At 43.0% G+C, this 21683-nt stretch overlaps 1 protein-coding gene across 5 annotated transcripts in view; it reads left to right on the forward strand.

Moving 5' to 3' along the window:
- The first annotated feature begins 2238 nt into the window (after positions 1-2238).
- ACSL1 (acyl-CoA synthetase long chain family member 1) overlaps positions 2239-21683 on the forward strand; it is a 37715-nt gene continuing 18270 nt past the window's right edge. Inside the window, exons 1-6 of one of the 5 annotated variants that reach the window (XM_085222407.1) lie at positions 2243-2419; positions 3314-3415; positions 11610-11837; positions 18709-18823; positions 19222-19286; positions 20262-20363. In XM_085222407.1, coding sequence (XP_085078533.1) covers positions 11640-11837; positions 18709-18823; positions 19222-19286; positions 20262-20363 — 480 coding nt within the window. In that variant the 5' untranslated portion in view covers positions 2243-2419; positions 3314-3415; positions 11610-11639. Of the gene's footprint in view, positions 2420-2922; positions 2997-3313; positions 3416-11609; positions 11838-18708; positions 18824-19221; positions 19287-20261; positions 20364-21683 lie in introns of those variants that run through there. The other 4 variants (XM_085222410.1, XM_085222406.1, XM_085222408.1 and 1 more) reach the window with 4 other exon arrangements.

The following is a 21683-nucleotide window of genomic DNA, read 5'->3' on the forward strand; positions in this document are numbered from 1 at the left end:
CATAAATTATGCACTTGGGATGATTCTCAAAGAGAAGAGACCAGATTCATATACACAGCGATATGCTCAAAGTGAAAATAATGCAGCTAAGTGATGTCTCAGTCAGATGCTTAATTTCCTTCATCCATGATAGCTAATAGATGGTACTTCAACATCAGTGTTATTGTATCAGCACTGGGGAGGCTATGGCTAACATGTTGAGTCCAGCCTGGACTTTCCAGTGCAAGAGGGACATGGGTGTCCTGGAGAGAGCCCAGTAAAGGGCCATGGATATTGGCAAAGGGATTGGAGCTTTTATCACACATAGGGAGGCTGAGAAAGCTGGAAGGGCTTAGCCTCAAGAAGGGAAAGCTTGTGATGAGGGCACATCTTGTTGGTATGCATAAACATCTATTGTGGGGGTAGAAAGAAGATGGAGATAGACTCTTTTCAGTGCTGCCCAGTGAAAGGACAAGGGACAGTGACAGCAATAGGAATATATCAATTACAGGAGCTGTTTCCTGAGCTCCTCTCCATAAGAAAGTCCAATATTGCCATTATAGATTTTATTTTCATACAGCTGCTGCTTCCATGTTTTCTTTATATGTCTTTCTAAGTAATCTGATTGAGACTAGGTCCCTTTCTTTTCTGATCAGCAGGAAAAAGCCGATTTCAAAGATAACTGTGGTCCCTGGATGTATAGTCAGGTGAGTGTCAAGTAGGAGCAGAGAGGTGTGGTGCATGGCATTAATGAGATACATATTCAAATACCACTTAGCTGGTGGTTTTGCACTTTCATGTTGATGACAGAATTGACAAAAGGATATCTACACATGATAGAGAAAGGTGGACACAGATACACCTACTAGGAACCCTCTTTCCAATGGGAGCAAGGCAAAGTTAAGTTTCTCTGAGAGGGCTGAAAAATGTGGTTTCTGTCCTTCAGAAATCCAGATGTGGGGAAGGATGCGATAATGAAGGATTAATTTGCATAGTAGATAAAATCAGTGATAGCTTTTGGTGGTTGGCAGATGGAAGCATTCGTGAAAAAAAAAAAAAGCAGAATGTGAATTCACTATTGCATGAGTTGTTTTTTTTCGTGCATCACTTGATTGATGTCTTCATCCAGAACTACGGACATGATGCAAAAATCACTTGGCAGAGGCTGGCTCTGTCTACAGGAGCCGAAGTGAACAAGTTGAACAAATCAAAGGAATGCAACTGCTGCAGAGAGCTGATGGCCATGCTGTCTGTGCCCTAGGGCTTAATTCCCATCACTTTGGCTGTGCTATGGCCTTCATGCCCATTGGCAGCTGGATGCGCTCCTGGATGACAAGTTTCCATTTCCTTTTAGGAGAAAGGAATCTATTTTGCATTTGTGAGACTCTCCACAAAGTGATCCAAGTGCAGTTAAGTGGGACTATGGGCTGATTCACAGTACGGTTCTAAGAAGTGAACGCAGGCCCTGTCCTTCTGTCACACTTCCATTTCACGGGATGTCTCCATCCTTCTGTAGTCCAGTAAAAGCTGAAGCACCAGGAAACAGGGGTCGTCTTTACATGAAATAAAAGAACATTCAATACTTTACCAAATATTATGTATGTAAAGGAATGTGTGTAGTCTTAACCTCCGTCCCCCTAAAATAACCCAGGTAACCCATTAAACACCGGAGGGTAAAAATCACATCAATAGAGCGTGTACAGAACAGTGGAACTTTGAGATTTAGGTTGATGATTTACCAATCAAGTGGGCTCATGAGGCATACAACCAAACCAGGACAGCTCTCAGCGGTTGCTGAAATGACCCGACATTCTAGTCAACAAGCGTCCAACCCACGGTCCCCTCACAAGCAATATTTAGAGTTGAGTAATGTGATTCTTGTGGTTGCCAGGAGCTCACTGTCCCTTCTGAATGCTTTCTTCATGAAACACGCATCTTTTTAGCGGAATTGCACTGGATGAAGTGTCGTTTGCAGAGGTGTAAGGAAACATTTCTCTCGCAAGCTGTCACCTTTTGTAAGGTACGAGAGATTTGTCAAGTATCAAGGGGTGCACCCTGTAACGTGTACACTTTCTCTCTTCTTTGCTTATGCATCCTCTGCAGCGTGTGCACGGCAGCACTTCCACCAGCCTTTCCAGGCTTCTGCACGGCTTGAGGCAGCGCAGCGCCGCTCTCAGCGCTGGGCAGAGCTGCAGGCGCGGAGCTGGGCAGGCCGTAAGGGCAGACAGTGCTGGCCCGCAGACCCCGGCCAGGAGGGTGGTTGGGAGGGAGGGAGTGAGAGATGAAGGCGGTCCCGTCCCTAGCGCCCGCCGGGGGGCGGTGAGGGCGGAGGGGCGGGCTCGCCACACGCACACGCCGCTCCCGCCGTGCTCCGCTTAAATAGGGCGGCGCCGGGGAAGCTGCGCGCAGCTTTGCGTGTTGTTGCCGTCGCCGTCGGGAGGTGAGAGGGGCTCGGCGGTGCAGCCGGGGTGGGGGACGAGGAGGCCGCGGGTCCGGCCGAGGGGCGGGCGGCTGTCAGGGCCGCGGGTTGCTCGGGCGGGTGGCCGCGGCGGGGCCTGCCGGGGCCCCGGCGCAGCTCTGCTCCCTCCGCGGCTCTGCTCCCTCCACCTCGGGGCCGGGTCGGCGGGCTGTCACACGGCTGGGGTTGCCGTCAGAGCTGCTTGCCGGCTGGTGGCGGCGAGGTCTGTGTCCCCGCGGAGGCAGCCTGGGAGCCGGCGCGGCGCGGGCCGGCGGGACGCGGCTTTCAGCCCGTGCCGTGAGCGCCTGCCCCGCGCTCAGTTGCCAGCTCTCCCCTCTCCAGGCTTCAGGAGGCCGTGCTTGCAGGCGTGCTGTTGAAATAATGATTTACTTATTTTTTCCTTTCTAAACACTCGAGTGCGTATGGTAATGTGGCGCGAGGCAAACTGGCTTAAAATGGAAGGCTGAGTGACTTTGTCTTTGCAGGCCTCCTTTCCCTGTGAGGTAGGAATACGGCGCTACGGGGGTTTAACCGAGTTGAACGGTGCTTTTGTTCCGAGGTGTGTACATTTCTTGTTCCTGTTGAACAGGACTGGCGACACTTGCAGCCTTCTGTATTTCTAAAGGGCACGTGTGTGAGACGTCTGGAGTGTTAGCAAATTATCTGGGGTATTAGCAGAGTGTTTGTGGACCCAGTGGCCCATCTGAGTGCTGGTCTCCGTTGGGCTGGTGTCAGAGATAAGGTGGTCAGGGCTGTGAGAGAAAACAGTGACATCGAAAGTAACTGCTGCTGGAGCCTCATGGTGCTGTGCTTGTGCCCAGGCAAGAGTTAAACCATGTGGTGGTAGCAGCTTATTTTTACCACATTGCTTTACAGGGAACGGGGCTGTCTCCTCAGCTGGCCTGTTGTGTTCACCTCCGCACTTTGGAACGTGCCCTTGGACTTGAGACCTGAAGTTTCTCAGATCAAGAGATTCAGGTCAGATTTCTTGGCTCAAGAAGCTTCAAGTGCAAGAAGGCATTGAACTTAGAGGAAAAAAATCTCTTTCCTTTTATCAGTAATATCAGTACTAATAATGCAGAAAACTAAATACAGAGTTCCTTGTGGAATTATACTGTATACTGATTCTTTGAGCCCCACCAATATTTAGCCTTTTTTGTATTGGAATAATAAAAGCAAAATACTAGCTGATTGGGGTGGGCAGGGTCTAAAGCTTGTAGTTACAAGCAGCTTGTGTACTCGATTCAAGGTCTTGAGCATGTGGCCTTAGCCTATTCTGAGGGCCACAGTGATTATACTGAATTCAGAAGGCAGCTTCTTAACTTGGTTGGTGCATTTACAACTACAAACTGGCCAGCATGAGGTTGGAAGTAGGTCATTAGTTCTTGAAGCAAGCTCTTGAGTAGCCTTTTGCTTCAAGGTCAAGCACAAGGTTGTTATCAGTGGACAAAAGTAGTGATTCAAATGGAAGGAGAGAAAGCTTTTAAAAATATTTATCTGGGTAAGTAACTCTCCTGTTTCTTTGAGAAAAGTCTCTATAACTGACTCTCCTACCTAATCACTCTACTGCAAATTAATTATGCATTGAATGTTTGGAGGAGATGAAGGTGTGTTATGTATTTTCAGATCTGGGTGCATTAATTTCCAGTGAGGAGGCATGAACTCCTCCAAGAAGATGTTTTATCTGATGTGAGCTATGGAGTGCAATAGTGTTTGTTTTGGTTTTTGTTTTGTACAGGTATTTGCAATACAGATGACTGGGGATGGGTAGACTCGAGTAAGGTTTAAAGCATCAAATTTTTCAAATACACAACAGAAGGACAGATTGTCCCTGGGAAACATAGTGAAGGGTGTACATACTGAGATAAATTGGAGTTCTGGTAGTCTGATGTGGAGCTGGCAGCTCTGTTCTATTTCCTTACTGTGCTAAATTACAAGTGAAAATGCACAATTTCTTACATTTTGTATAAACAGCGATAATGCCTCAGAAATTCCTCATAAATAGGAGGGGTGATGGTTTGACCACTGGAAAATGGCTTTGTGTGGAAGTTTTCTATGATGTGTGACTGAAGGAAGCAGTGCTGTATAGTACTGACCTTTGCAGACAGCAGTCTGAACCCTGCCTGCAGACTGGGGGCTTGCATTTCTGCAGATCCAGCCCGACTCCTGAAACAAGGATACATGAGAACACAAAGGCTGCTGCAGTCCCTCACTGCCTTTCAAGTTAGGAGTTACTTATCTGTGGAGTTAAAAATGTGATAGCAAGATATTAATTTCTGTTAGATCTGATTCTTAGTAGTACTGATACTCTGTCCAACACTGTTCAAATGGTTTTATAAAAATCTGGAGGGAAAAAAGCTTTTTTTTTTTTTGTTGCTGGACTTTCTTAAAGCTTCCTGTGAAAATGCAGGTAGCCTCGTGTTAAGAAGCTGCAGAAAAGGACTTCTGGCTTTTTATATGAATTATAGTTCTTAAAGCCAGACCTCTAAGCTTTTTTCAGCTTGATACTGCATGTGCCATGTTTTGACAGCTTGTCCTCTGCACTCAGGCTGCATTAATAGATGAGTGAGGTGGGATTTCTTTTGCAAAAGCAAGACTGACTTGCAGAAAGGAGTGCCTTATTATCTGGTATAAAGGGGCTGCTTGGCTTTTCATAGCTTTCTTATGGTGCTAGTATTGGGAAGTCACTCTGGACGAACTCCTTCTAGTAAGTACTTACTGATATGCCTGGCCTCAGTGTTACCAGTTCTGTTTATTTTTAAACTTTCTTTGAATGTAAACATTATCTGGTGTGATGCAGCATGGCTTAAGTGTGCCTGATCCAGGTTGCCCTTTGCTATGGTTGTCAGGTGACAGACGGGTGGATAAAAACCTTTCTTGCAAAGTCTCACGTGAGCACTTGAGGTGTACACAGGGCTTTCTCAATGGTAATGCTCCTGGGACAAGTAGCAGGATTAAGTTGGTGCAAGTGAGCTATTAATGCCCCAGAAAGCTGCCAGTTCAGAGCAATTGCCTCTGCAGTGCGATTTTCATCTGAACTGTGCTTGGATTGAAAGAAGTGAACACAGTGCTGTGATACACTTGCAAGCTTAAGCTTTAGGGATGCACATCTAACAGGGAGAGTAATTCAGGCATCAAAATATACTTGTAAGCATCTTTTGCGATCACTGAAGGTGGGAAAATTGTGAGATTGCTCAGTGACCTGTTCTGAGCCTTGAGTGCAGATCAAAGGAAACACTTAAGTTGGTCACTGTCTCAAGTTTTAGTAAAGCACTGATTTCCTTGAGACATGGTGATACTGAGTGCTGCTGATGCAAGCTGTGCCAAAGACACTGAACCAGGTGATGGGAATCCACTTGGTTTCTGCACTTGAACTTTAGTGACCTTACTGCCGTGCACTCAGGTTTCCTGTTGGACAGCACTAAAGGGTGGGAATCCAGGTGTCATTCCATTTTATTACAGGAGGATTGTAGCCAAATGCCTGAGGACAGGGCTGTAGCTTTACTCAGTGGGGGACAGAGCCTTCACACATCAGTGTCACATGTAATGCTTCTAGGTTGCAGCAGGAGCCTTCATTGCTTCAGTTACAGCTTATTAAGTAAGTGAGCAGGTCCTGCTGCACAGGGCTGAAACCAACTTCCTTGCAGTCATCTGCCTTGTATCAGGCTGAGCCAACAGTGCCAACCTAAAGCATTGTTTGCTCCAAGCCAGACCGGGGATGTGGGCAGGCAAGAGGTTGTGATTTGAGTGGGGGGGGAATGTGGAGTGTGAATATTAGGGACCTGCTGCTTCCTCTGTGTGCGAGGGATGGTTACCTCACTAACTTCTTGGTTCTTTCGTCTTCACTATTGTAGAAAAGTGAATCTGATAGCTAACTGCTTTAAATTGGGGGTTATAGCTTAGTCTGGTTGGATCATTGATGTGATTCTGGGTGAGATCTAGGTATTTTTAATTGGGAAAGTGGAGAGGGAGAAGGAAGGTAGAATAGTTGGTGGAACCTTGCGACAGTTCAGTAATATTTGTGTTTGGGAAAATCCTTTGTGGCTGAGGACAGAGTTGTATGTTAAGTCACATGATGAGATGCAGCATCGCAGGAGATCTCTTACTGTAGTATTTTTGTTACAGGAGACTTCAACTGAGAAATTCCCTTCAGGTTTTAATTACCTATGCTCCTTTGCTGTGTCTTGAGGGTGCTTGTGGTTTCCCTGCTGGTTATAGTTAGGCTCTGACGCTGATACTGTAAGACCTTAGTCAATGTACTGCCTTGACTGCAGGGTGGGGAGAGAATCCTGGGAGCACTTGCAGGCAGTATTTAGGGTTGCTTAAGATGTAATATTACAACTGTTCTTGCTTTCCCCAGCTGTGCTACTTTCTTCTAGGAACGAATGGCTATTCGGTCTTCAAGACAGAAGCTGATCTAGCTGAGAGCTGTCATCACTACTAACCTGTGAAAGGCCTTCTTGCTAGACCATCTCCTGGTGACTGCACCATCAGATGAGTCCATGGCCAGCTTGGTCTCTGACCAAGAAGGTTTTGGGAACATGCATCTGGGGCCAACTGAACCAAATCAAATTTAAGATGATTACAAATTGCGCCATGAGATTAGGATTATGCATCTATTCAGATGAGCAGATTTCTTTTGGTCACCAAAGCTATTTGTTGTACCCTCTTGTACTCTCTAAAGAAGTTAGAACATGATTCAACACTTGATCTCCTGAAGGATGTGTGGTGAAGAACTTCAGTGCTACAGATACATTGGGATATCTGTGGTGTAACCTCTAGCAATAAGTAAAACAAGATAATACTCAGTAGCTTTGAGACTAACTCAAAGATATATGGGAGGCTGATCACCTATTTCAGCACTTCATAGTGAAAATATCTTAGGGCCATACTGATAATGGTAAGAAACTACAAATTACTGGAGCACTTGTCCTATGAAGAAAGGTAACTGGGCTTGTTTAACTTGGAGAAGAGAAGGCTCTGGGGAAACCTCATTGTGGCCTTGAAGAGAGTGTATAAGCAGGAGGGGGAACAACTGTTTACATGGATTGACAGTGATAGGACAAGGGGGAAAGGCTTTAAACTGAGAGATTTAGGTTAGATATTAGGAGGAATTTTTTCACACAGGGGGCAGTGACACACTGGAACAGGTTGCCCAAGGAGGTTGTGGATGCCCCATCCCTGGAGGCCTGCAAGGCCAGGCTGGATGTGGCTCTGGGCAGCCTGGTCTGGTGGTTGGCAACCCTGCCCACAGCAGAAGCTGAAACTAAATGATCTTTGAGGTTCTTTTTAACCCGGGCCATTCTATGATTAAGCTGCCTTTCTGTCTGCAAGAGGCTCCAAAAATAGCGTGGCTGCTCTTTCTCTACTGTGTGGAAAGCTTGCCTTTGTCACAGGCCACCCCAGTGCTGGGGTGCTCTCAGTGTTAGGGTAGAGGGGAAGAGGCCATTGGCTCTTGGGGTTGTTTTCTTGTCACTAAAGAAGCTGACGGCTGCTCTCCTGTTCTTCCGTTGCACTCGAACGATGTCTGGCTATGGATGGACAATAGGCAGGCTGCTGCCCTCTGTAAATAGCCCATTGTGTGCCGTGAGTAGGAGCAGCAAAGAACGGCCGAGAGCTGCCAACTTGGGTTGTTGCCTTGAGATACTGGCTCCACTGTAAAGAATGGGCCTGGGGTGCTGTGGGCTGTGCATACGCACAGAGAGCTCGCTTTGTCTGAGCTGTGCAGAACTCCAGCTGAATCATTGGATCTGTTTGGAGGGATGCTTTCAGGGCTGTGTTTGGGGAACTGCTATTGCTGGAGGGGACAGGTAATTACTCTGATATGGTTAATCCTCCCTGTTATTAAAAGCACTTTCATGTATCTGGTGTTGTCTCCTAACTAAAACCGAACTAGCCAAGCTGTGCTGGTTGCATCAAGGAAAAAATGTTTGAGCTGCTTGGATGTTGTCCCTTCTATTCCATGTTTTCTGCTGCATGTAGCAACTTGAGTATCATGGACTGGTACTTCTCATCCTGGCTTTACTTCCTTTGTCACACTTCCAGCTGTGACACAGTCACTATGGACTGTCTTCCACCAAGGCCTGGTTTCACAGTCCATTATCTGCAGTCCAGACCCTATCTGGATAAGAAGGAAACGCAGTATTTGCATTTGTAGGAAAGAATGCTGTTTGTCAATATATCTTGTTGGCCTTGTATATACAATTCTGCTTCTGTGTTAGGTATCCCACGGCCAAGAAGTTCAAAGTGCTTTTCTCCAAGTGGATGACCCGTGCTGATTTTGCAGCTAAGTTAATAGCTTACTATTCATTCTGTTAGTCTTCAAATGGTTGAGGTGGAACGTGGAAGGAAAGCTTGAACTTAGAAATGTGGAGATCCATAGGTGGTAATTAGGAGTGCCCAGCCATGGGTGTGCTGCATAATTGGAAGAGTGCCTTGTAGATTAGTGCTGGAGGGTAAAAGTAACAGAGTGGATTGTATAAAGTGTTGCTAGCCTCTTTTGCTTGTCTTGAATAATCAAGCATAGCTGGGCCCTTTCTTTTCAAAAAAGATTGAAGGCCAGATCATAGCTCCACTGAAAATACACTTCTAGATACAATGGCTTTAAGCTGCTTCTTTTGGTCATGGGGAAGACCTCAGATATTGGATGCGATTGGGACATGAGCCCAGTAAATACAAAGAAGGGCACTGAAACCTGATGCCTCTTTTTGAGGGGTGTATTCAGTTGCATCTGTTTGGAGTGTATTCTCCCTCTTGCATCTGACTTTGCATTAAATACAGAAAACAAGAGTTGGTATAACCTAACAGGTAGTGTTAAAACTATGAATTGCTTAGTTGGCTGAAAACTTCCCAATCTTGTCTTTTTGTGCTGATGAAGCAGGAGATGTAACAAAGGGTTTCCTTAGAGATAAACATAAGCAGTAAAATACATTATGTAACTAACTGGGAATCTGATATAGCTGCTCAATAATACTGTATGTTGTAAATTGCTCTACAAACAACTGGTCATGGAAATTGAAAGTAGTGATGCTTTTTCTTTCTTTAGTCCTAACTCATGCCAGCTTCTTGGCTGCACTGGGACTTCTATGTGAATGAAATGAGCATGTTCACTTCTATTCCTGGTAGCTATAATGACGCAACAGCCTTTGGAAAGATAATTCTCAGACTGTGCTGCATCCCTGAATTATGCAATATGTATTCAGGACACATGACTAATGCACGGGGGAAGCAAGTATCAGTTTTTAAGACAGAGGTGTTTGTAGTGAAGCTTGCTCTTAGCCCTTCCATGATAGCCCTCTTTCTTCTTGATTTGATAATATGATGTCTAATAGGATATCTAATATTAACTTGCAGGCTAAGCCTTCCATGTTGGAAAGTCTTTATTCTTATTTTTCATCTATGTATATTTCACACTTCAGAGGGAGGTTCTGTACCTATGATGCAAATATTTGAGTGTGATCTCATGCATAAAAAGCTGTGGTGCTGTAATCCTAATTATTGAGTCAGTAATTGATTACTTTCTCTATGCTAGGGGAAGATGGAGAGATTTTTTCAATATACTGTTCTTCTTTACCTTCCATCACTACAGCTTGCTGTGTTGCAGTGGGCTGTACCCAAAGGCTGTGTGTGCCACAGTGCAGATAATGGAAAGGTAACTTCTATAATGGTGATGTGCAGCGTACCTTGTAGTGCGGTCAGGGACACAAAGGTGAGAGGAGAGGAGGGCAATGACTGCTGGCCTGGGAGTGCTGAGGTATGGGACCTGCCCAGCGATGGCATTGATCCCATCCTAACGTTGCTCCTATTCGTGACCTGATTTCACAGTGTCCTGCTATAATGTTGTGAAACTGTGGGCCCTTTGAACTGTTTTATGGCTTCTTTTTTGCTGCCTGTGGCAAATCTGAGTCCAAATACTGGACTTACGGACAAGATAACTCCTCTGCTGCCTACTTGAGTAACTGATGACAGCAATGAAAACTACAATAGTAAATTATAAATTTGAGATTTTTTTTCTATAGAAATGAGAAATCTTGACCTGGTATAGTTTTTTAGAAAAAGGAACATGTATTTAATTCTGGCCTCCTGCACTCTCTCCCTGCAGGAATGTATTGTTTCACAGCACTCCTGAACTATTCAAGCACATTTGATGTTCTGTGGGCTCTTTGCTTGCTCAGCCAAAATGAACCAAACAAAAGCATCTCTCTTCTTGAAGAAGCAGGTTGGATACAGGACAAGGCAACTCTGCTGTCTTCTCTTTCCTGGTGTAGCAGGTGATGGCTGCCACTGGTGTGGGTTGTCGTCTGCCCGCTGCTCACCTCTAACCTAGTGGGCAGGAGCTGGTGGTGGCATGTGACAGATGTCCCCGGGGACCTTGGCTGTGGAGGAGGGCACCAGCTGAGCTGGCAGCAGTGCTTTTTTCCATTGCTGGTTCTTGCTGCGAAATATCCGTGTCAGGCATGGGCTGGGAGTTGCCTCTCCTCAGCTCTCTGTATGGACGTGACGAGCAAAACGTGCTTCCTGTGCTGGTTGCTGCTGCTTGCATGCAGCTTTGTTCAGTTTTGTGGCCAACGATAAACTGCTGGTGTGACGCTGAGAGAAATGGGAAGCTGGCCAGCACAGTGCAGCCATAGGGAGATGCCTTCCATGAGCTCTTTAGCAGAGCTTTCTGTGTGTGACAGAAGGGAGATTGGAAAAGGAGAGGTTATTTGACAGAACTTCGGAGGTAGAGGATCCTTCTCTCCCTACTGCAGGGGTAGGGTGCACTCTGTTGGCTGGTGCAGGAAAGCTAGCAGCCCTGCCTCCCTCCCTGGAGTCCTGTTTGGCACTTACTCTAAAAGCAGCCTTGTAGTACAGCTACTCAACCAGTAAATGTTTACCATTTGTGAAATGCTGCCCGTCAAAACAAACAAACAAATAGTTTGTTAACATGTGGTGTCTTTTTAAATGATCTTAAAGCTCAAATTGCCTCCTGTCAGTCTCTGAACCTGATATTTCTGAACCAAAAATTGCTTGTTTACATAAGTCGGTTACAGAATTCTAAAGATATTGCCTACTTAGTGGGAGATAAAATCATTTTGATAGGGAGAAACTAGTAGCAACATATGCTTAGTCCTCTGCTACAGCAGTGTATCAAAACAACTTCAAATCTGTGCAACTTTTCTCGTGTCAACAGGTTCCAGCGTTGGGATAACTGCACTGAGCTATGATGCAAGCACATGACTTGTTTAGGCATATGCGGATTCCTGAACTTGTGGATGTCAGGCAGTATGTGCGCACCCTTCCGACAAACACCCTGGTGGGTTTTGGTGCTTTCGCAGCCCTCACAACCTACTGGTACGCAACAAGACCAAAGGCACTGAAGCCACCGTGTGACTTAGCAATGCAGTCTGTGGAAGTAGTGGTAAGTGTCATCCGATGTAGGAGAAACTTGTGAATGTTAAAATTGACCCGGTGTTGTTCTCAATAAACTGTGTGTCGATGTGATGACCTATTACATTAAATGCTGGGGTCAGATTATGTATGCTGGGGTATACTGACTGGGCTAATACTCTTCTGTTACAATATCTAGCTTATAATAGCTGTCAGATGAGACCTTATATTAGGTTACAAGCATCAAGAGGGTACTAACTGTCCTGAAATGATCTGTGGAAAGATATGAGTCCTGCCAAGACATCCCAGCCATAGAGTAAGTTGAAATTAAAGCAGTCATGTAGTAATCTCTAAATACGTTAGCTTAGCTTTGTGTTCTGATTTCAGAGGCACAGTGTTGCAGTTAAGTGGTGTTTAGTGTTGAAATCTGATATTGAAACAGCCTGACTGTTGGTCAGAAGCCCATAGAGACAATTGATTATGTGGCTAGTTTTGCAAGCAGAAGTTGTATCAATTTCCCTGTGTGGGTTTCCCTTTTTTGAAGGGAGGAGATAGCACTGGATGGTTGATCTTCAAGTGAGATGCTTACCTTATGTAGGAATACAAGGATGACAGGTTGTTTGTTTGCATTTCTTGCATTCTTCAGAAACACCAGCTGTGGATTTTTCTTGTGTATGCTTGCAACCAAGGTGTCCCATTACAGCAGATTCTGTGTCAAAGGTAGTTTACATGACTTCTTTTCAAGCTTAAGAGTAGCTGTGATTGTAAACTGATGTAAACAAATGTGGCAGCAGTTTAGATTTTATGCTATGTAAGCTTTCATGGGTTTTAGCAAAACAGACTCCTGTCATAGCCTCAAAATAGGCATTTTTTTCTCTAGTATTTGATACTGGAATTTAACAATGAAGCATTAGCTGGCCCCTCCATCCAGAAGCTTATTTAGCAGCTGTTTATTTCTTAACCTTTTTTCCATATGGTATATTGGTAAGCTAACGCACAGCTCTTGTTACTATAGTGAAAACACAGTAAATAATGATGTGCAGTTCTAATAGCAGAAAGGAAAGGAAAAACATGATCTGACGAGACAGCTACAAAAATCTCTTTGAGGAGCACATGTATACAAGGATCCAGAAACTAGAACTCACTTCTGATGACTCTTCCTAATCTGGATAGTAGCCATTTAGACACTGTGGGGAATAATCTTATGGAAAAGTGTGTTTTAGTGGCTGCAGTAAACCAGTAGTGAAAGCACTCCAGCTGTGGAATGCCTTACTACTCAGTGGAGATTATATTGGTAGCAGACTGGGAGCTTAGCATTGGAAGATAGTGGAACAGTGGCTCTAAACTGACTATAAAACCAGTGACAAATGTTTATGCTTGAGACTGGCCAGCAGGTGCAGCTCACTACCTCTACCTCTTCAAGCTAAATTGCTCATTGTTGCTAAATTCTATGATAAAAATTGTTGTTCTTTACTATGTGACCTCATTAAAATAATTAATTCACAATTATCCATATTGTGCTAATTAACATCTGCTCTCTGGTCAGAGCAAGGTAGATAGAGTAGCATTACTTCCTACTGCCTTTAAAAAAAAAAATGCATCAATAAAAAGACTCATGAGCATTAAATGGAAAACAGCTGAAGGTGTTAGCATGTTTTTGGGATAAAGAGATCAAACTTTAATATGTTGACGTAACCAAAATCTGTCTTGTTTAGTTTGAAGTTCAGATAAAACCCTTTCAATATAATGCTGTATACTGTACCAAAGTAATCAAATGAGAATGTATTTTGATGTGAGTTTAGCTGTTATAAATACTGAATGTAATGCAGTGCTTAGGATTCACTTTCTCATTGTTTGTTTAAAATTTCACTTACACATCTATTAAGAATAGAGTACATGAAGATGCATTTTTTTCCTGTTGAAAGTGACTGCTTTCAAAATATGCCTTAATACTGTGTTGCTTAATCAGAAAATGTGCTGAAAGATCTGCAGAGTCAGCTATGTGCTTCAAAAAATGGGGCAGAACACTATTCTCTTCTATTTTTTAATATCAAATCTACTTGTTCTTTACTAGTTAAAATATTTGAATTACAAATACATTTTTTAATTCTTGTATGTACATATTTTCCTGGTTTCTAATGAGGTTAAGTGAAGTCAGTAACTGGTATAGTGTTTCTATATGTTCTGATGATAAAACTTTTCCCTCCCCTAAGAAGCTAAAAACATCCTATTTATTGCTGTTCCAGGTCACTTCCAGCCTCTGAAAAGCTTTGATTTAGTAGGTCAGCATCCAGTAACCTATTCTAATTGACCCTGAGCCAACACAGTGGTTGTATGCTGAGTTGAATGAGTACAGAGTTACTGAAAGTATCTGCTTTCTTCTTGACTAATGTCCATTAAAATACATGGAGTGTAGTCCTTGAAGTATACTTGCTACAATTCCACTTCACTGACATAAAACCTGCTGTCAGAGCTCCCAACTTAATTTTTTTTTTTTTTAAGAATCTCTTTGGAGAGAAGTGAAAGTTTCTCAGGATTCACTTGAATCTGTCAACTGGAGAAGGGAAGGCAAGATTAATGAAGAGTAGTAATAAGTAACTATTATCAGACTGTATTGCTGAAACTCAGACTGAATTGTGCAGTATACTAAGAATTTCAGTGCTATAATAATGCTAGCAATGAGGCCTTGGTTGTGACCTCAGAGTCACTTACCAATATACTTTACCTTAGGAAAATGAGAATCACAGAATCACAGAATTGTAGGGGTTGGAAGGGACCTCTAGAGATCATCGAGACCAACCCCCTGCCAAAGCAGGTTCCCTACACCAGGTCGCACAGGTAGGCGTCCAGGCGAGACTTGAATATCTCCAGAGAAGGAGACTCCACAACCTCCCTGGGCAGCCTGTTCCAGTGCTCCGTCACCCTCACCGTGAAGAAGTTCTTACGCACATTCGTGCGGAACTTCCTGTGCTGCAGCTTATGTCCGTTTCCCCTCGTCCTGTCTCCACGTACCACTGAAAAGAGACTGGCCTCACCACTATGGCCGCCACACCTCAGATATTTATAAACCTGGATCAGGTCCCCTCTCAGTCGTCTTTTCTCAAGGCTAAACAGACCCAGTTCACTTAGCCTTTCTTCATAGGGGAGATGCTCCAGGCCCTTCACCATCTTTGTGGCCCTCCGCTGGACTCTTTCCAAGAGATCCCTGTCTTTTTTGAACTGGGGAGCCCAGAACTGGACACAGTACTCCAGATGAGGCCTTACCAGGGCAGAGTAGAGGGGGAGGATCACCTCCCTCGACCTGCTGGACACGCTCTTCTTAATGCACCCCAGAATGCCATTGGCCTTTTTGGCCACGAGGGCACACTGCTGGCTCATGGCCGACCTGTCGTCCACCAGGACGCCCAGGTACCTCTCTGCAGAGCTCCTCTCCAGCAGCTCATCCCCCAGCCTGTATTGGTGCATGCAATTATTCCTCCCTAGGTGTAAGACCCTACACTTGCTTTTGTTAAACCTCATCTGGTTTCTTATTGCCCAGCTCTCCAGCCTGTCCAGGTCTCGCTGAATGGCAGCACAGCCTTTAGGCGTGTCAGCCAATCCTCCCAGCTTCGTATCATCAGCAAACTTGCTGAGGGTGGCCACTATCCCCTCATCAAGGTCATTGATGAAGATGTTGAACAAGACCGAACCCAGCACAGACCCCTGGGGGACACCACTGGTTACAGGTCTCCAGCCAGACTCTGCACCGCCAACGACAACCCTCTGCGCTCTGCCAGTCAGCCAGTTCTCAACCCACCTCACTGTCCACTCATCTATCCCACACTTCCTCAGCTTTGTTGTAAGGATGTCGTGGGAGACAGTATCAAATGCCTTTCTAAAATCAAGGTAGATTACATCTACCGCTCTTCCCCCATCCACCCAGCATGTGACAGCATCATAGAAGGCCACCAAGTTGGTCGAGCACGACCTCCCCTTGGTGAACCCATGCTGACTGCTCCTGATAACCTCCTTTTCTCCCAGTTGTCTGGAGATGGTATCCAGCACAAGCTGTTCCATCACCTTTCCAGGGACAGAGGTGAGGCTGACAGGCCTATAATTACCCGAATCTTCCTTCTTGCCCTTTTTGAAGACCGGAGTGACACTGGCTGTCCTCCAGTCTTCAGGGACCTCCCCTGTTATCCAAGACCTCTCAAAAATGATGGAGAGTGGTTCGGCAATGACATCTGCCAGCTCCCTCAGCACACGTGGATGCACCCCATCAGAAAAGTGGGACTCATGCTCTGGAGCATGGTTGACACAACAGTATGTTTTGGCAGTAATGCTCATCCTAAATGGTCTGTATCAACAAGAAGTAAGCCTTTGCCTTAAAAGAGCTTTCCTAACTGTGTGCCTGTTAAGAAAGATATGTTTAATACCTGCTTAAGAAAGATATGCCTCTGTTATAGAATAAACCTGTCTACTTCAGATGCACCTATTTCAAATCTATGCCAAGGTGTAACTTTCAGCATGTGCAACTTAATGCATAATGGGTCACTTCTTGTGACAACCTGAAATGTTGCCTCAGCAAGTAATCCAAGGCTGTTCTCAGCATTAGTGAAAACTTGTTTTTTTGCTCCTAATGAACACTTTAAAATTGAGAACCTTTTTCAGCAATTCTCTCTGTGCTAGGTTAGGTATGAGATCAGCCAAACGTTCCAGTCTAGAGGCCTGGATATGAAATGCCTTTTTTTTTTTTAAGGACCTGTGCTCTGACAGACATGCTTCTTAGAAAAGCTTGCTGTGAACAAACCCTTGCCTAATAGTCTAATAGTTGCACAAATATCCTGGGTAAGGACCTCTAAACCAAAACTAGACTAATGCTATAATACTGCTTAATAACTGACTTCAAGCTGGCAGCATGAGGCGTATTCTAAACAATCTTGAAAAATGCAATGAAATACACCTTTATCTACTAAAGAATATCATTAAACTCTCAAACTCTTGTTGTCTCATGAGAAACTGTATTCTCCAGTGGAAACTGGATTTTCAGCAATCTTAGAATTTCACTTTGCTTTGGGAGGAAGAATCAAGTAAGCAGGACCTTATGTTGGTTGTGCTTCCCTTTATTGGTAGAACTTGGAACTGATGGTTCATTTCAATAGTAGTCTGTTGTAGTTTCTTTTAAAAAGGAACATTAGAGAACAGTGCAGTCAGTTCTGAATCTAAGCAGTTTGCTGTTTGATAAAGGTCCTGTGAAAACTGCTTTTGTAGTTCTAAGTAATAGGATGTATGAACTAAACAGTACTAGCTCTGATTAGAAGAAAACATTTCTTGTCTGTTGTTGAGGAATGGCTTAGGGTGTGGTATTTTGCCTGATGCATGAATTGTAGTTCCTCAAATGCGATGCCAATACATTACACCATAGATGCAGTGACATCTACAGTGAGACTGTGATTATGAACTTTGTGTCATGATCTTCCTCTGGCTAACACAAGAGGTGGTGAAACTGGGAAACATAGAAGCTGACTTTGGTTATCCATGGTCTGTTTAACATTTGAAATAAAACAAGCAGTCATGCATTTATTTTTTTTCTGGACAGAGATGTGTTTAAGTGATTGGTTCATTTCCTATAGATTAGGCACTGGTGTGAGGGCAAGTGTACTCTTGAATTTCTGATGTATGAGTGTTTAGAGGTAAGCCAGTCATTAATTTGTTCTGGGCCACGTTCAGTGTATGTTTCTGCATACAGTCAAAGGAGTGGCAAGAACTGCATTACACATAGCTTTTCTAAAACAAGTTAGACTTGTTTTTGTGTTTAAAATGTTTTTGTCTCTGGTGCACTGCTACTATGCTAGCTCCTTTTCAGGTCTGTGTGTGATATGACACACAAACCTATGTCCCTGCAGATGAAGCATGTCTTTCTAGTTTATACGTAAGTAGATGCTCTCTGTCTGTAGGGTACTTTGAAAACAAACAAAAAAATCTTTAGCCTAGGAAGTGTCAATGACTGCACATGACTAGCCTTTCGACATCATCCATGATATCACAACACAAGCATAGATTTAAGTAGTCCAAAACCTCTTAACTCCTGACTCACAGCAACCACTTATAAAGAGGATTTTTAGTGATGTTTACTTGAAACTGTTTAACCAGCTGTACTGCTTGTTAAGAATCTGCTTGTGTCTGTCATCTGAGTGGGTCTGCTTAGTACTTGCATAACTGCAATTTGTGCAACTTCAATTGATACAAAATGAGGTTATTTAATCTGCCACTATAAAATGGATTATGTTGAAATTATTCAGTTCTTTTAGGCTACAACTGACAGTATATGCAAGTGCTCATCTGCTGAGAAATGGTGGTATTATCATAAATGCCTGTTGCTAGGTCAGGAAACAACTCTTTCTGGACTCAGTTTTTATCTGGTACAAGTATTTTACTTATGAGACCACTCGTTTTGAAGTCATGCTGATCATGCCTAAAATATTTAGATTTTGAAAGCTCAGTTGAAGCATGGTTGGTTTCTAATACTAATTGGAAAATTATTAGTTGGAGATTAGGCTCTCAATGGTAACATAGCTAGAATGTTCCAAGTGAGATTGGAGTAAAATATCCCTAAAGACAAGTCCTGTCAAGAGAAAACAGTGTCAAAAGGCATTTTGTGGTACTTAAACTTGTTCTGTGCTATCTTCTGTAGATGAAGATAAATTTTTTGCCCAACACATTTGTGGTAACGTAGGGAGAAATCTGATGTATTTCAGTGATGTCCAGGGAAGCCTTGTAGATCTCTCCCTTGTGATGAAGCTCTCTTGAAGAGTTTACTAGGGCTCATGACAAAATTTTTAAAATGGATGAGAAGTTTGTTTCCTTCAGAATGTCATGTTCATCTGTGATGGAGAGTCTAACTTTCTCATTGGTTTTCATAGGGTGAAGAGAATGCTCGAAGGTCCTCTCTCCTCAACAGTGATGAGCTGATAACTTGCTACTATGATGATGTGAGAACAGCCTATGATATCTTCCAAAGGGGACTACATGTATCCAGTAAGTTGAATTTACAATGCATTTTATCAACAATGTTAAGAGCTAAAGGTCTGAGCTCTTGAAATGCAATTGAGATTGGACAGGAGAGGGTGATGTCTACCTAGCAGTAAGATGAATACATTGAATGTGAGTTATCTAGAAGGCAAATCCAATTATGACCTCTTCTGAAAAACAGGGTTTTGTGAATAAAGCCTTGTTACCAATGTATCCTTCTCTGCCTTCCTTCCCTGCTTGTTTTCAACCTCCAAAAATAAAAAACAAAACAGCGTTGTCTTCAGAAGGTATCTACAAAGAATTCACAGGATGTCAGCTTAATGCTGGTGAATGTGTAATTAGTGTAGTGTCAAGACAGAGGCAGGGATTGCATTTTGTGTAACTTTTTAAATTATTGTTTTTAGATAATGGTCCATGTCTAGGTGTAAGAAAACCAAACCAGCCATATGAGTGGATCTCCTATAAAGAGGTAAGTAGTCTTTCTCACTTAATTCTAGAACTGCTTTTGCTTGCTGGGACTATTGGTGCAACATCCAGTTTCAAAAAGTCTTAATTACTTATGGGTGTTCTTAAATTGGCATCAAAGTATTGTGGAAAGATTTTTTTAGCTCTTAATTAAGTATCTTAAAACAATAGCCTCCAAAATAAATATGAGGTGAAGAACACCACCTCCTGCACTTAGTTTACTCAGTGTTTTATTCCTGAATGTTTTTGTCTTATCTTTGCAGCTTAGTGTCTTGCTGCTGAATTGCTTAGAATTTGGATGCTGCCTCTAAAGGGTTGTGGCTTTAAAATGGTATTCAGGGATACAGACTGGTACTAGTTTTCCGGTAGAAAGAGCCCTACCTACAAATGTTACCTGTGCTTTCTGGCTGCCTGTCTCTGTAGTGTTGAAGGACACATTATAGAGTGCTACTAAATGTACTTATACCTATAAGCACACTGCTGCTTTGTCATCACTAAAAATGTCTTTAAAAATATATCTTCGTGCTAAACTTCAACAGCTCTGCACTTTCAGGCTGTTCCTGACTTAGTAAGCTGATGTCTTTAAAATTTGCATTAGCTTTATGTAGTGCATACTGCTAGGGTCACTTAAAAACCTTCAGTAGATAGCAGAGGTGACTTCCCAAGGTGATTTTGCTGGGCATCTGTTTGGTACAGCTTCATCAGCAAAGCATTTTTGGTTGAGGCAAATGACTAATGTGGATTCAGGTAATATGCTGCATGTTGGATGTAAGTGTAGTGTCTATGTTCAGTTTATAGTAATGTTACTTCAGTCTTTAGTTTCTTCAAAATTAGAGAACGTCCAAAATACTCTAGAAAGCCACTGTCTACTTCATGTCAGTTATTGTCCTTCTTGTAAGACTTAAGGGGAGAAAAGTTTATGGGTATTGTTGGAGCTTGTCTCAACTTTTCATTTGGCTTCTCTTCATTTTTCCCCCAGGTTTCAGACAGAGCAGAGTATGTGGGCTCTGCATTACTTCACCGAGGCTTCAAACCATCTCACAGCCAGTACATAGGCGTCTTTGCACAAAACAGACCTGAGGTAATTGACAGAGTTTCTATTAGTGATCTAGCTGTTATTTGAAATGGCCTACCCTTCTAAGTCTAATTATTGGCAGTGTACTGAGCTTCTGTACTAAGAGTGCTCTTGGAGTTGGGGCTAAAGGCTGAGCCATTATTGTAGACCCATAGATGTAGCATCTTTAACTAAGAATTGAAATGGATAATTGACACAATTATTGTCTTATATTCTCTTATGGTCTTGGAGCTGTATGCAGGAGACTAGAAATCATTAAGAAATCCAAATGAACTTAACTCTCTACTTCTCCCCTCAGTTGATAGAGAAGATATTTAATAGGAAGTCAGTACTGTACTTATTTGATTTAATGTTTATCACAATTTGCCTTCTCTTAAAATGGCATTGCAGTACTAAGTAACTGAAAGAGGTTGGAAGTCACAAGGTGTTTCATCCTTTAATGATGAAATGTTTGCGCAAAGTTTTGTCATCTTCATCTTGTTTTCTGTGGAAGAGGTCCTGAACATTAAGATTTTGGATTAGAAAACTAAGAAAGGCAAAAATAGAGAATTTTTTGAAACTCAAGGAGACAGACTAGAAGTAGTACAACTAAAGATCATTTAGCAAAGCCAAATCTCACAAGCCTGAGACAACTAAGGGGACGTTTAGATTGATTTATTAGTATCTATCATTGTAATCTGGCAGTGATTCTAGATTGCTGTTCTTAAAAATAGTATGGATTGATGTATGTTTGTTTATTCTTAAAACTTAATCATTGAACTGATAAGACTGTATTTCTGTAACCTGTGTTTGTGATTAATAGTGAGCTGGTACTTGCTGTGGTAGGCTAACCAAACCTGTATCAAGATGGGAGGATAGTTGATAAATTTTGTCTAAAATATGTTGACTCTTTTCAGTGAATACCAGCAACTGGATTAAGTTACTTAGGGCCACCTATAATGTTGCCATTCAAACAGTTATACAACACTTTAGATCTCTTCTGATGTTTTTTTCAGTTTGTCACTAAGCCATCCCTTCTGGCACTTAAAAACAAAACCCCCCCGGAACAAACAAAAATGCCAAAAACCATTATGACAAGTGATGTTGGTCCTTCCTCACAACTCCTTCTCTTAACTCCCACTACAAAAAAACAAACCTGTAGCCTTGTACGGACAAATAAATGCTTTTTCTGGATCTTAAATCTGGTACTTTGCTTGCATTTTCCTGCTGGAATACTGGTTCTAATTGCTACGGATTTTCCTCAGTAATAAACAAACAACTGTGTTGTCTCCAACTACGAATCTTATAGCTTATAGCATTAAGTGGGAGTTTTCCTTCTAGGAAAAA

This window comes from Meleagris gallopavo, chromosome 4 (genome assembly GCF_905368555.1).
Source record: "Meleagris gallopavo chromosome 4, MGAL_WU_HG_1.1, whole genome shotgun sequence".
In the NCBI taxonomy this organism is placed as follows: Eukaryota; Metazoa; Chordata; class Aves; order Galliformes; family Phasianidae; genus Meleagris; species Meleagris gallopavo.